At 39.6% G+C, this 14,387-nt stretch overlaps 1 protein-coding gene across 1 annotated transcript in view; it reads left to right on the top strand.

Annotated features, from left to right (window-relative positions):
- The window catches only part of LOC109306591 (neurobeachin), a 529,566-nt gene that overhangs the window by 31,641 nt on the left and 483,538 nt on the right, over window positions 1–14,387 (top strand). The window contains exons 6-7 of the mRNA XM_019530077.1: window positions 739–907; window positions 2,279–2,374. Of these exons, the coding sequence (XP_019385622.1) occupies window positions 739–907; window positions 2,279–2,374 (265 nt within the window). The remainder of the gene's footprint in view (window positions 1–738; window positions 908–2,278; window positions 2,375–14,387) is intronic.

Below are 14,387 nucleotides of genomic sequence, written 5' to 3'. Positions count from 1 at the left end.
CTGTCTGTGCGCATGTGTATGGCATGTGGTTCCACAGGTTGGTAATCCTTAACCTAAAGGGTCATGATTGGATTTGGATAGTAGGCTCCCAGGGGCTGCTCTTTCCCCTCTCCTTCCTTGCATGACTCTTTCTTGTTCTCACACAATTTCTTAATGGCATTGCAGGGGTTGCCAGTTACTATAAATGAACAAATTAATTAAAATACAACAAAATAAAATAGTGCCCAGAACAGGGAAAACTCACCTTGTTTTCATGTTTGAAAAAAATGTATGATTTTGGGAGGGCTGGGAAGTAGAAGGAAACTCCAGTGTAGGTGGGTGATACGTAGAATGCCCAAGTGTATCATCACAGCTTGGTTTTGCACTGGAGTAATTCTATGAACTTCAGTTTAACTGCTCTGTATTGCACGTATTTAAGCATAATTGTCCCAGAGTCGTTGATCAGTTGACCCCATAGCCACAGAGGAACATGTGGTAGCCAGTTTATCTACACAATTGTCTTCCCTGTTTAGTTCTTTGAATCAGAATGTATGGCTCCAAATCTGCAAATACAGTGCCTGCTATGTGCAGATTATACTGGTGGAATTATGTTTATTCTTTCTCTGTGTTTAATTACCCACATGCGAGCAGATACAGCACTATATAAGAATAAGTCTGTAAAGTATTTTTATGATCATAAATTAAACATTCTGTGCAACTGTTAAGTATTATAGGTATGTTCCTTTTTCTCTAACACAGGATGATAGCAAACAGGCTCAATTTTTAGCTTTGGCAGTAGTTTACTTTATTTCCGTGCTGATGGTCTCCAAATACCGGGACATACTAGAACCTCAGCGAGAGACAGCAAGATCTGGGATCCAGGCAGGTAGAAATATCAGACAAGAAATAAATTCACCAACAAGTACAGGTATGTCTAGTTTTTTTTCCAACTGTTCTTTTTTCACTTGATTTTGTTGACTTTTCTTGAAGTCTAAATATCTGACTACAAAATAAGTTTTACATTGATACAGATTTTAAGACAAATGAGAAGGTATTTGCTACTGCTTTGGTATTTATGACTTACTAATGAGATTTAAATTACTCTCTCTACATCTGTTTGTAAGGTTTAACTTACTTTTATTTGCTTATTATATTTTTATACATTCATTATTTTAATTTATATAAAATTTTGAAGAAGGGAGAGGCCACTCTGGAGTAAAAGTGTGAAAGTACTAGATACTAACCTGACTATCAGCACAAAGCTAAGAACTGCTATTTGTTACTGTGATTCAGTATGCTGTCTGAAGTTTGTAGTCAACACCGTTTGAACTAGAAGGCTTGTGAAAGGCTAATATTGCAAGGACTATTAATTCTCTTGGGTCCTGCTGTTTTTCTAGCTTGTGTTTACACTGAAAGGCCGATGGAAGTCTAATATAATAGAATTGTTGCCTTTATTGACTTTTTTGCCTGTTGAGTTTGTGAATTCTTATTTTTCACTGGCAACTGATGTTCCAGCCTCCTAGGGTGCTGTCTATCAGCTGAAGAAAATGTCAGGAATTAGGGATCAAGTACATCCCACCATTGTCTGTAATACTGGTCTGCCAATCCAGTGGTTTTTTCAGGTTCCTCTGGATTGGTTTATGACTGTGCTGTTTGCTACCTAAGAACAGCCATAAAAATTAGAGAGAAGTCATTAGGGGTTGGTGGCCAAATCTCTGCACATTGTTCTTCATGTATATATTGCTTCTTGTACTGAATATGATTTTTTTTTGTTTTAGTTTTTAGAGCTGCAAGTTTTCATGTCACCTGGAATATAATTTTAAATGTGTCATATTTACTTTCTTCATTATCATATGATTCATTATTATAACGTAGCTTGCTTTGTATTCTGCTAAAAATGACCTTGCTGATTATTATTTTTAAATATAGATATAGTAAATTATTAGTTATGGAAAATCATAATTTTATGTTATATTTAATGTGTTCTTCCTGGTCATATTGTGATGCTGAAGTAGGAAACTGCTAGTTTCAATTAACTGTTTCAGCTGTGATTGTCTTGTGTCTGTCTTTTTTCTTCTTTTCCCTATAAATGTTGTTCTTTAAAGTACCCTACTAATTGGTATGCTGTTTCCTATCTCTTGATACATAACTGGTTTCCTTCCTTCAGAGATGCATTTTTGTTGATAGTGCCATACTTGCATGTTTCAATGAGATAGGACTTCTGTCATGGATCCACAGTGGACCAGGCTACACGCAATTATTAGCTGGCTCACATTTGATTCCATGATTTTCTCCACAGTTGTGGTCATACCATCTATCCCTCACCCAAGTTTGAGCCATGGATTCCTTGCCAAGTTAATTCCTGAGCAGAGCTTTGCCCACTCATTTTACAAAGGTAATATTAACATCATCTCCTAACCTGTTTGGGTGTTCTTATTTAATGTAATGTAATTCAAGAACTAACCGTGATGTAATTGCTGCTAAATAAGTATACGCCGCAGGTTACATGGAGATCAGCCTGTCACCTGATGATGATGATACCTTTAAGACAATACTTTACTTTTCCTGGCTACGTTTACTTTAGGAAGTATATTTCTGACTTTTTCCCATTTGTTCATTTCAGCAACGTCCAGTAGGCAGTATAGTAGAAAAACACAAGTATAGTGTTAAGGAAAAGAATATAAGAAGGAATTATTAATTTTTTTTGGTTTGGCTTATTCTGGTGGCTACAACAGTGCATCCTTTACTTATGTTAGAAATTAAGCAAAATTTTAAAGTATTGATTAACTGCAATAAATGAAATACTTAGTGCTTTTTAATGTTCCCTTTTTCTGTATTTTCTCCTTTTCTTTTCCCTTACTTTTCCTCCTTTTTTTCACTCTGATGGCATGTTAACATTCATATGTTATGAACTGTACTCTTGTTTTACATAGGTTGGATCCTGTGCTGGTTTAGAGAGGGAGAAATGTATTCACAGCAAATAATGTATATTTTAGGCCTGAGTTTTCAGATGGAAAATAAACATAAGCATGATTTTAGATGCCAGGAAATTGTATCTGCATGAACTGAGAGATGCATTTTTAGTCAGGCTTCCACATAGATATTCCAACTTTTGTGTACTTACTATGGGAGAATAAACGAGTACCACAAAGCTTATCATGGTTTATCTCAGGAAACGCACATAATTCTGATACAATCTCAAAGGATACAGGGCATGCTAAAAAAAACCCTAAAATTGAGCAGTTAATTTTTTTTTTTTAGTACAATAGGCTGAACTGCCATTTACTCATAATTCTTTGTGTATATATAAAGTATTGGTGTTCAGAGTGCCAAACCCCTCAGTAAGATAAAAGTTTAGTATGCTGGATTTATCATTCCAAACCTTTCTACTGACTGTATCAATTTCAGATTCTAATAAATATTAACCTTGAGTATAGTTTCTCTTGATATTACATTTCTTGTTATTTCCACTCTACTACCAGAAATGTTCTTCTACATCTGATGAGCTTATTTTTATCTCAAGTTGTTAATTTAATATTCTTAGTTATGACATAACTGATATACTTAATCCACCCTTGATAAAAGGAAAAACATGCTGTTAATTCAAAAGTGCTGCAGAAGAAACCTTCAGATTTAATTTAATCTTGTTTTCTTTTTTCTGCATGTGTAGTGCCTTTTTATGTAGTGTGCATTAGGATGTTTCATTTTTAGCCATATCATCTTGTAAATCAGCTTGATTACCATACTTTAAATTATACAGAACAAATTTTAATTTAATTTTAGGCATTTAAACAGAGATATACAAAGGATATGAACGGGACAAGAGATAAGTCATAGTAGTAGGGAGGGAAAAAAGATTTTTGCTAATAATGCATTCTGGAACTTAGAGATAAAATACAAGTAGCAAGAGTAGAAAAACATAAACTCTTAAAAAGATAGAGTCAATGTGTACCAAGGCACCAAAGCAAAGCAAACCTTTTTCTCTAACAGGCTTGTCTTCTCTATGGCGGCTTTCAACAATATTTTTGGTATTATTAACAGATACTTATTTGTCTTATTTATTAAACCATATACCTAGTAATCATATATATATTCACTAATATAACATTACCTTTCACCAGCATTGATTTAAATCAGAGTGATTTTTAATCCATGAAATTGTAATTTTAAGCTATTTTTGTTATTTTAACATGTTGAATTTGCTCCTAAGTTTCAGTTTTACCCTAAATTTGATATAATATTTTATAAACTAGGAAGTTGCATGTAAGCAAATACCATCTTTTGTTGCACACAACACACTTTTTCCTTTAAAATCATGGTGCAGGGAAGTTCATTTTTCTGCCCTGGATAGAAGCATCCTGCTTTGATTCCTGCTCTGTAGTGCAACAGCTGTTGTATTAGTATTCAGGCAATGGAAGGAGCCATTTGACTTAATGGTGCATTGTTCTTCATACCAGAAGTGTTAACAAGTGTCTCCCCTTCATCGTCTTGATGTCTATGTCCCACTAATCAAGCTAACTTTTCTTAGGGTAGTTTCGCTGTCTGCTAGCTGCTCCTAGTCTCCTTCCTCATATTTCATGGCCTTTGTAGCTAGGAAAAGACATTCAAAAAGCCTGAGCCTGTATTGATTCAGTCTTAGCAGGTTGGTCTAATCTGGCTAAGCCAAATTGGTTTGTAACAGCACAGACATCCCAGAAATGCAGGCACATGCCTGCAGTGGCTCAGGCTAGAAGCCGGGGAGCACTAGAGCAGCCCTCCGTTCCCTTCCATTGTGCTGAGCTAAGGGAGGGGCATGGCCAGGCCCTGGCAGGATGCTCTGATTAGGGAGGCCACCCTACCCCCCTTGATAACAGAGCATTTATCATCTTTGTTATCAGCATTTAACACCCCATCAGAAAACAAAGTCCCTTTCATTAGTTCAAGCTGTTCTTAAACAAGCAAGGGAACATTCCAAGGAGGGACATTACCAGCTACCTGTTAATAGCTCCAAAAAGGACACAGTCCTGTCTGCCTTTTTCCTGTCTCCCTTCAGCACAAACAGTGGTATGCTAGCTGATGCTGAGAGATGTCTGTGTAAGGCAGAGGGGAAGGGGGAATCCCTGCTTAGCAGGGAGTGGGGAGGGGGAGTTGGGGGACATGGGGAAAGGCAGTTAGATGCCTGCAGTCTCTGCTGGAGCTCCAGCCAGGGAGCAGAGGAGAGGAGCCAGCTCTGCCATGGAGCAGAGAGCCCCACCCAGAGAGCATGCTGGGATGCTGTGGAAGTCTGGTTTAACTTAAACGAGGAAGGGGTCTGGGACAGATATTGCATAAACTGGTTTGACCCAAATCAGTTAAGTCAGTTAATAGATTCAACCAGGTTTATCTCAAACTGGTTTCAGCCATTTTCAAACTGGTTTATGTGCATTGAGCATCTGTTTTGTTGCAGGTTTAAACCAGTTTCTGATCACTTAAGCCAGATTATGTGTAATGTCTGTTCCTAGCCTGGAGGCTCTTTAATTCTTTTTGAAAGCATAGATCCACCCATGGAGACCAGACTTCAACATCATCTAGGGTTTTAGCTTCAGTTCAGCAGGAAAGGGATGGTGAGTGAGCTGAAAATTAGGGTTCTGTCCCTGATCTGTGCAGCCATAACTCTGGCAAAATCTTTTTTCCCTTTGTTCTGCCTTCCCAAAACAAGATGTATACTATATTTTGGGGCACATTGTACAGGAAAAAATTCAGTATATAGCTTAACATACATATATTTGGAATTTTTATTTCTGTTCTGTTATGCTAGAAAATGGTGAATGGTGATTCTTACTAGATGGTGAACTGTTTACTTGTAATTTGTACTGCGCTATTTTTCAGTGGAAGCTCAATGGTGGGGGGCAAAAACATTTGAAAGTTTTTGTTATTTACATAAAACCACCGGTAGTATAATTTGGGGGGGGAGGGTAGAAGGGGCAACCAGGGCAGCAGTTCTGGGTGCTACTTTTGTTAGGGGCCACTAAAAATAGCTGCTGTGGCTTACACCAGAGCTATCAGCACTGCAGGAGCTGACACTGCCTTGTGTAACAAAACTGCCTGCTATGCCTCTGCAAACTACCTTAAGCAAGCTTAGAAAACTGAAGGGAGAGCATTAAAATACTTTGCATTTAAAACTAGCTTTTTAACAAAGCATTATTTGTCAGTGTCTTAAGCTGATTGTTTCTGGTCATTGTGTCCTTCAGAATTTTTGAACTTATATGGTGCCTACACGTGCACTACCGCCACTCTCAGAGCACATGTATAAAAAGCCTATAGATCTCAGCTTTTCACATCTAGCTTTGATTCAAAGATTGAAAGAGGAAACTAAGCTTGCTTTCTTCCTTTTTCAACTCCTAATCTGTTTTTTAGATTTATAGTACAATATTAACTGCACCTTCAGATGCAGCTGTTAATTGTTTGTTTATCTTTTACAATAATTCTGGCTCCATATGCATACATAATAGTAAGTTTAGATCCTAATATTGGTTGTCATAGTTTTTTCATTTTAAATAAGCTTAATTTTCTGAAATACATTCTAAAAAAGAATATAAATGCAGTTTTTATTTTCTGAATTTTATCCACTTTGGTTTTATTGTAGGAGTTCCTTCTTTTTCATTGTCTAGTGATCATTTTGTTGAATCTGTGCACCACAATGATACATTTAACAAAACTTATATAATTGTTGGCGGAACTCTACTTAAAGCCCTTTGAGACTAGACCTTGGTAATTGGGGAGGGATGTTGGATGCTTAAAAGCATCCATCTTTAGTACAGTTGTAACCCTTAAACTTGCATCCATGCACCAGCAAGAATGTAATTGAAAATTGGATGGTAGTTCATTTTTATATTGGTCCTAGCTTTGCTCTTCTGCCTTCTCTGTATTCAGTTTATGCTTGCTTAATAAAACTATTCAGTTAAAACTACAGTAAAAATGTAGGTACCTAGAATCCAATCACTCAGACTTGCATTTAATTAGACAATATATAGGGAAATTGCTGGTTATTTAAATATGTATTTAAAATGAATATAATGTGAATTTTTCTGAAATTGTTTTTTGATAATGTGTGTGTTCTGTTCGTTATTTTTGGGTAGTCACAAGGCTGTAGTAGCTTCAAATATTTTTCCATATGCAGTTGGAAAATGTATCTAATGGACAACTACAGCCAGTATCAAATATAAGCTCTGAGGATTTTCATTGTCATTGCATTTAGCATTAAGCTTTACTTTGAAGTGTTTAGCATATGAAACTGTTCTTAATCCAGATTGAAGACAATAGTGTAGATGTGGTTTACCACTAAGAAACATACTGTGGTATAGTTTATGGGGGAATTTACATTTTTAGTGCTTATGCTCTATCAGTTGTTTGAATTAAACACACACACACACACACACACACACACACACACACACACACACACACGGTTTTGGTTTTTGTTGCTGTTTAATGCATTGTATAAGTACAAATATAAGAACTAAAGAAAAAAAGATAAAACCAAGTTCCTCATATGGTTATGAGGATTGTGGTAAAAGTTTAAGATTGTACTGTCTTTATACTGATCGGTACGTCACAGAATTATCTTTGCAATGGCTACATTTTCTTTGTTTTTAAAATATGTCTCATGGTAACTGTTTGGAAATTCATATATAACATCAGTTGCACAGGACAAATATTAGAATACAACTCTGGAAGATTAACACGTCATTTAACTTTTTATACTCTTTCTGACCTTCCAAATTTTAAAATAATATTTTTTAAAGAAAAAAATGATGATCTTGACATGGAGATAGTGAATGGGTCATGTATAGGATGGGCACTGAGTGGGCAGGATAGCTCTTAACCAGTATATATCAGATAGGATAATTTAGAAATGAGCAATATGCCTAAGCTGCAATGGCATTTCATTGTAGTCAAGTACATAGTATTTTAAAGGGCGTAGAGTACTATATTCTCTTTGACTTTCAAAATGTGAGAACCTATTACCACTTAGGCAATGTAAATATCCTTGAACATTTATATTGTAATGATAATTAAGAGAACACGCATCAAATAAAATTGGGAGATGGAAAATATTAACACTTTCTCAAATTCTGCACCAAGTAAAATGCTTAAACAGGACTCTCCTGTAGCTCAGCTTCATGGCCTTATTGTTTGTCGTCTTTTTTTTTTTTTTTTTTGCATAATGCTTTGACCAGTGAAATAATTAACAAAATTGATGGTTAAATTTTAGCAAAAATTAGATAGTTTACAGGTAACATAGATCATGTATGCCTTCTGGCCCAACCTAATTTGTTTAATATTCATTCACAATTTTAAGATTACGTTCATAGTCATATGGGTTGTGAAACTTTTGTTTTTAAATTAACTGCTAGCCTTTGGGGCTTGGTCTGATTCTCTCTATGGACCTATCTATCACATATTCACAAATTGCCCTAGTTTAATTCTATGCTACAAGTACATAAAATGGAATTAAAACCCTGTGTGTTTAATGTGTTCAACTTATAAGGAATGGGGATCTTATCAGCTTTAATTCATTTGAGATAACCCTTGGCCAGAGCATGGAGACACTGCTTTTCCATTTTGGGATTTCTATATTGAAACAAGGCTGAGTCCTTATTTGTTCTTGTTACTAATCAGAGCTTCTCCCTGGCCTTCTTCAGATTCATAGTCTATCCCCATAAGAAACAAAATGTGTTCTCCCTTCCTTGCCTACTCCAGTTTTATTATAAAATGAGCCCTTACCTGCTCTGTTTGCCATTTCTACTACTTTACCTGGGCATCCCTGATGTTCTCCCCTCTTTTGTTTTCCATTCTTCTTTCCAGATCTCAGCAGTGAGAATAAAAATGTAATTTCCATTGTCTGGGTCTCTTCTTGGGTTCCTTGTAACATTCAGTAGTACATCTACATGTGCGCTGTACTGAGGGGTTGACTAATTAGCTCCACAGTAAAGTGTCACTGTCTACATGTGCTCTGGTATCGGGGTGCAATAAATTAACTCTGCCATAAGATAGTACTGTTCCTGACAGTACTGTCTTACAGCAGAGTTACTAACTGCAATGAACCACGTGCGAACGCTGACCTGGGTGTAAATTGTAAATGTTAGCCCAGGCAGCAGGGGGCTAGAGTCCTGCCTGCTGCCCAGCAACACAGCTTCGATCATTCAGCATTCTCATGCCCCAGCCAGCCCCTCCACCACCTAATGCTGCCACTTGGACCCCGGAGCTGAACCCACCAAGCCTGCTGCCAGCCTGGGTCTGCTCTGCCCTGGCTCAAAGTGCTGTTGTCCTGGGTCCACATGTAGAAGCTGCAACCAGAAGCAGTTAACTGCGGCTCGAACTGCTTCAGAGTTGCATCATATTAATTTCGTATGTAGATGCACCCACAGATCCGTAAACAAGAATGGAGTTTAAACTTCAGCTTTCAGGCAACCAACAACCCTAAAGCTTTCAGACAAGTTTTTCATCTTGCCAAATTTGAAATCCATTTTTGGATAAACAGCTTGGAAAACCACAGGACATGTATAAAAAAAGAAGAGTAGATTACTAAACGCCTGTATTGCTAGGTGGAAACAAAAATGAACCTCTTAATTTTTAATGGGCAAGAGGAAACTAGCAAATGAAAAGGGAACGTTCCGCAAGAAGAGATAACTGAGCATATCTTAATAGAGCTTAGAAAGGGTTATGAGAACTTTGTATCAAGCTGCAAAAAGACAAGCAACTTTGATATCCAAATTTGGTATGATTCTTGCAGGAGAAACTGCACAATTGTCTATACTCTCCCAGTTTCTAGGAGGAGAGCAGAATTTCTTCTGCTGGAAATATAATGCCTGTCCATACCCAGAATACCTGCCCAAAGCAAATAATATAGAGAGCTTGCAAATCCTGCCATGTGATTCTTCAGCCAAGAGTGGGAGGATACAATCCATCCAGAAGAAAGGGGGAAAAAATCATAAAATTTCCTGAGAGGGGATTTAAATGTAGCTGTTGTTCACTCATGCTAATGTCAATCCCAGGGAAACTTTTTGGTACAATTATTCTGAAAAAAAGCCTGCAGTACCACCAATCATTTTTCAAGAAAAATAAGCTTTTTTTGCCTCATACGTTCTTGTTTTGAACATATCTTCTTATAACACAGTGTCATTAAGTAGCAGCTACAATTCATTTTAAACTTCATTGATTTTTAGAAAGTCTTTGATAGTCTAGCTAGGGGTCCCTGTGACAGATTTTGGAACCCTATGGATTACCTTGTAAAATTGTTCAGATTTTCAAGAGTCTTTAGGAGACTGCCAGATGTGCTCTGATCTGCAGCCAGGAACTAACAGATGGGTTTGATGTTACCACTAGAATTAGACAAGTGTGCTGTCTTCCCTTTGTTCAGTATTGATGTTGGCTTTGTTATATGACAAACCTATAGCAAGGAAACTGGAATTCCATAGGTGATCTGAACTCTGATACTGATGTTTAGTTCCTGATGCCATGTTTATCTGAATCCAAGATTACTTTGAATTTAAGATAACCACCAGTAATTATACTCTATAAATGGAAAAGCATAAATTTGTTATAACTTTCCATGTACAGAATCTAATTATTGGGGTCTTAAATTCATCCTCTTCACTGCTGTAGTGGGGCAAGCAGTGGTAGGGGATAAGAGGCCATGCCCTCCCTTTCCCCCTACTTCCCCAATCCTTGCTCGCCACCGTGCCTGTCTCCCCATATCTGTGCCTTACTCCCTCCTTCCAGTCCTCCTGATGCCTGCTGCCTGGTTGTCCCCAACCTACATCCCCCACCACATACTTTTGGGGAGCTCTGGATCCACCCCCATACCCTGGTCCCACCCCCAGCCCAGCCCAGCTCAGCTAGTCAGAAGCAGCAGCAGTAGCTCCAGGGCCAGAGCTGGAACTGTAGCTGGGGGGAGGTTTTCAGCAAGGGGGAAGCCTGCAAAGTGTCCCCTGCACTCCCCCCTACCCCCCAAAGTACACACTGTGAGTCTCCCCCAGGGGCCCCCACCTTCACCGTGCATTCTCTCCTGAACAGCCTTTGTGGCGTGCCCCCAGCCTTTGCCACACAAGGCACCCTGGCCCAGGGAAAACAGCATCTCAGTTCCAGCTTTGGCCCTGGGACCAGGGTGAAGCTGAGCTGCCCCCTATCCTAGGCTAGTACATGAATATAAGATGAGGCTGCCACCCCACCCTCCCCATGTTGTTTGGGGGAAAATATGATATATCAATAAATGAAATTCAATAAAAGACCAAGAGTCTAGTTAGAACACTTTAAATGCCTACTTTTTATAATCAAGTAAAAAATCAAGGCATTGCATTTCAATAGGATCTCAAAAAATATTCCCTTGTTCTAGAAGGAACAGCTTTCAGACTGACGCAGAGTTTAATTTCATAGGCAGAAGAGTAACTGTAGAAGAGACTGTAGGCAATGTTCTGCAGCACAACTCGAATCTGGAGACTGTAAAGTGACAAGAGGAGGAGTTACTAATGATGGAAAGCACTCTTTACCATTTTTACCATCTCTCTCTGTTTAGGAGTACTGTGGCATGACCTTAAAGCTCCCTGTACTACCCTTATATTTGGTGTCTGGAAACTATCAGTCATGTGTGAGTTCTGTGTTCTGGTAGATTTCTCAAAATATTTCCCTTTTCCTAACATCATTATAAGTTCTGTCTTCCCTAGTGTAATATTAAGCCAGCTGTTCCATGTTCATTTATTTTACTACTTCAAGACACCGGGAGATCATATTAATGACAGAAGCTGCATGTGCGGAACAGAAATCCATGATAGCATAATGTTAGTACATGAACTTTCTTCTGGGCAGTTTTTATCAGGGGGAAGAAATATTTAAAGGGAAATTTGTAAATTCTTTAAGAGATATGTATCTCTAAAATTACCAATTTGATAAACTGTTTATGGCTGACAACTCATGCACCAGGTGCCCAGCTGGCTTTGTGTTATGTATCAAAGTCCATGGATGGGCCACAGCACAGTAGTGCAACCAGGGAATTCTGCAGCTACATTTTTAGTTGAGTGGGAGAGGGAAATGAAAGGGGAAAAAAAATAAGCAGGAAAGGCAAGTCTGGCGTATTAGGGGTTTCTGTTTCATTTTTGTTACTTTACAACCACGTAAATTATGTGAACCTCGTGCCCCTCATCCAGATGGCTAGTTACCTGGTCATAGAAGGGCACTAGCCTTGTCAGGCATGATTACCCTCCACAAAGCCATGCTGGCTGCTTCTTAACGTGCTGTCAGTTACCAGCTTGTAATTGATGGTCTTCTTTATACATTTTTCTAAGATTTTACCCAGGACCAAAGTCAGGCTGGCTGGTTTGTAGTGTGCAGGGTCATCCTTCTTCCCTTTCTTAAAGATGGGCACAACATTGGCCCTCTTCCAGTTCTCCAGGACCACTCCCTCCCGAGTTCCACAACTTTTCAAACAACTTGGCTAGTGGTGCTGCTGTGAGCTTAGCCAGTTCCTTCAGGACTTTCAGGTGCAGGTTGTCTGACCCAGCAGCTTTGAAATGCTCAAGTTTTGTAGGAGATGCCTCACCTGTTCAGGATTGATTAAATGTAATCTGTTGTCTTTCTGGTGTTCCCTGGGCAGGTTTGTTTTTATAAGTTGTTTTGTTCCCTCACTTTGTTCTGTTGTTCATTTTCCCACTTCATATGTTATTTGTTCTCTTACTATAAGCTGCCTTAAGCCTTTGCTGAGAAGGACCATGTATAAATCTAGTGCATAAAAATATAATCAGTACAGGTAGCCCTCATTGTTTATTTTGACCTTATGTTCTCTACTTAAGCAAATGCCGGAGGCACTTAGGAAAAAAAATAAGAATGCCTCCATGTTTTTTGTTAAACTCATGACCAGTGAAGCTAAACATTTTTTAGCATCTAGAGTTAACCTGTTGAAGTGAGTTCACATGCACATTCTAGAGCTTCTGTTTCAAGTATCTCCATTTGGAAAAACATTTTTGCATCAATCTGACATTGGTTTGCATTATACAGCATCAATCCAGCATATATTTAATAGGTTAAAGGAGGGGTGAGCAATTATTTGAGCCAGAGGGCCACTTAGAAAGTTTTGATGAGCTGTTGCAGGTCAGATCAGCACCTTCTGACCTTCTCCCACCACATCAGCACCCCTCCAGGCCCCCCTTCCCCCCGCAACAACTTATCAAAACTCCCTAAGTGGCTCTGACCCACATCTGGATGGGTGGATGGGTTGGGGCCACAGGCAGGCAGGTAGTGGCATCTGGGTTTGTAGCAGGTGGGACTGGGGCTGGGATCATGGGGCTGTGACAATGTAGGGCCAGGGCCCAGGGCCAAGCCACAATCAGCTCCCTGCACATCACTGTGAGGGGTGCCAGTTCCACGGCAGATTGCGGCTCAGCCCCAGGTCCTGGTCCCATGCTGTCACTGCCTGGTGACAGGGGGTCTTCTTGGTGACTGGCCCCATGCGGGTAGTGCAGATGGGATGCAGCCACAGGTGGGCGGGGAGCAGTATCTGGGAGTGGGATGGGTAGATGGAGCCGGGGCTGGGTTTGCAGGACCATGGTAGTGTAGGGCCTGGGGAAGAACCATAATCCACTCCCTGCACCCCCGTGCCCACAGAACTGGTACCTGTCACAGGTACTTGTGGGGAGCAGATAAAAACTCTGCCCTGGGTCCCTTCCCCATGCTGTCACCACTGTCCAATCCTGCCCCTGCCTGTCCATCCTGCTTCTGGCCCCATTTCACCTGCCCAGCCACATGCCCTGGCCATGCTGGTCCCACCCCCAACAGGCCAGGTCTCGCAGTTTCTGCAGCTGGAAAGAGCTGCTGCCAGCAGGGCTGCTGGAGGTGAGTCCAGCCACCATACCACTTCTGCCCTGCCACACACCCAGGGACAGCAGGAACAACCACACATACTGTGGCCCGGGCTGCCCCACATGCCTGGGCTTGAGCAGGGCTGAGGGACCCACCATGGGCTGGACAGAATCCCTTTGTGGGTCAGATCCAACCTGCAGGTCATATATTGCCTGGGCAGTTGGTTTTAAGACCTGGGTAGAGCAAATATCGAAGTGGGGTACTTCTGTTCTGGCAAAAAAATTAGTTTCCCCTGCTAAAGACACGCACACAGTCTTTGGAAGCTAATTTTTGAGGAAAAGGTATGTGTGATATGCAAGGTAAATACAGTAACTAGAGAGGGAAATCATTATCCTGAAGGGAACACCACTAGTGTTGTTCAATATTTTTATCAGTGATCTGTAAGAAAACATAAATTATGGTTGGCAGTCTACAGATGGCAAACTGAGTTGAGGTTGTAAATAATGGTAAGGGCATGTTATGTCTACTGTGACGTGGATCACAATGCAAGTGGGAGTCACTTGATTTTATATATATATATATATATATATATATAT

The sequence above is a fragment of the Crocodylus porosus genome, unplaced genomic scaffold (assembly GCF_001723895.1).
Source record: "Crocodylus porosus isolate Cpor-Errol unplaced genomic scaffold, CroPor_comp1, whole genome shotgun sequence".
Lineage (NCBI taxonomy): Eukaryota > Metazoa > Chordata > Crocodylia > Crocodylidae > Crocodylus > Crocodylus porosus.
Note: the sequence above shows the minus strand (reverse complement) of the source record. Positions and strands in the feature narration are given on the sequence as shown.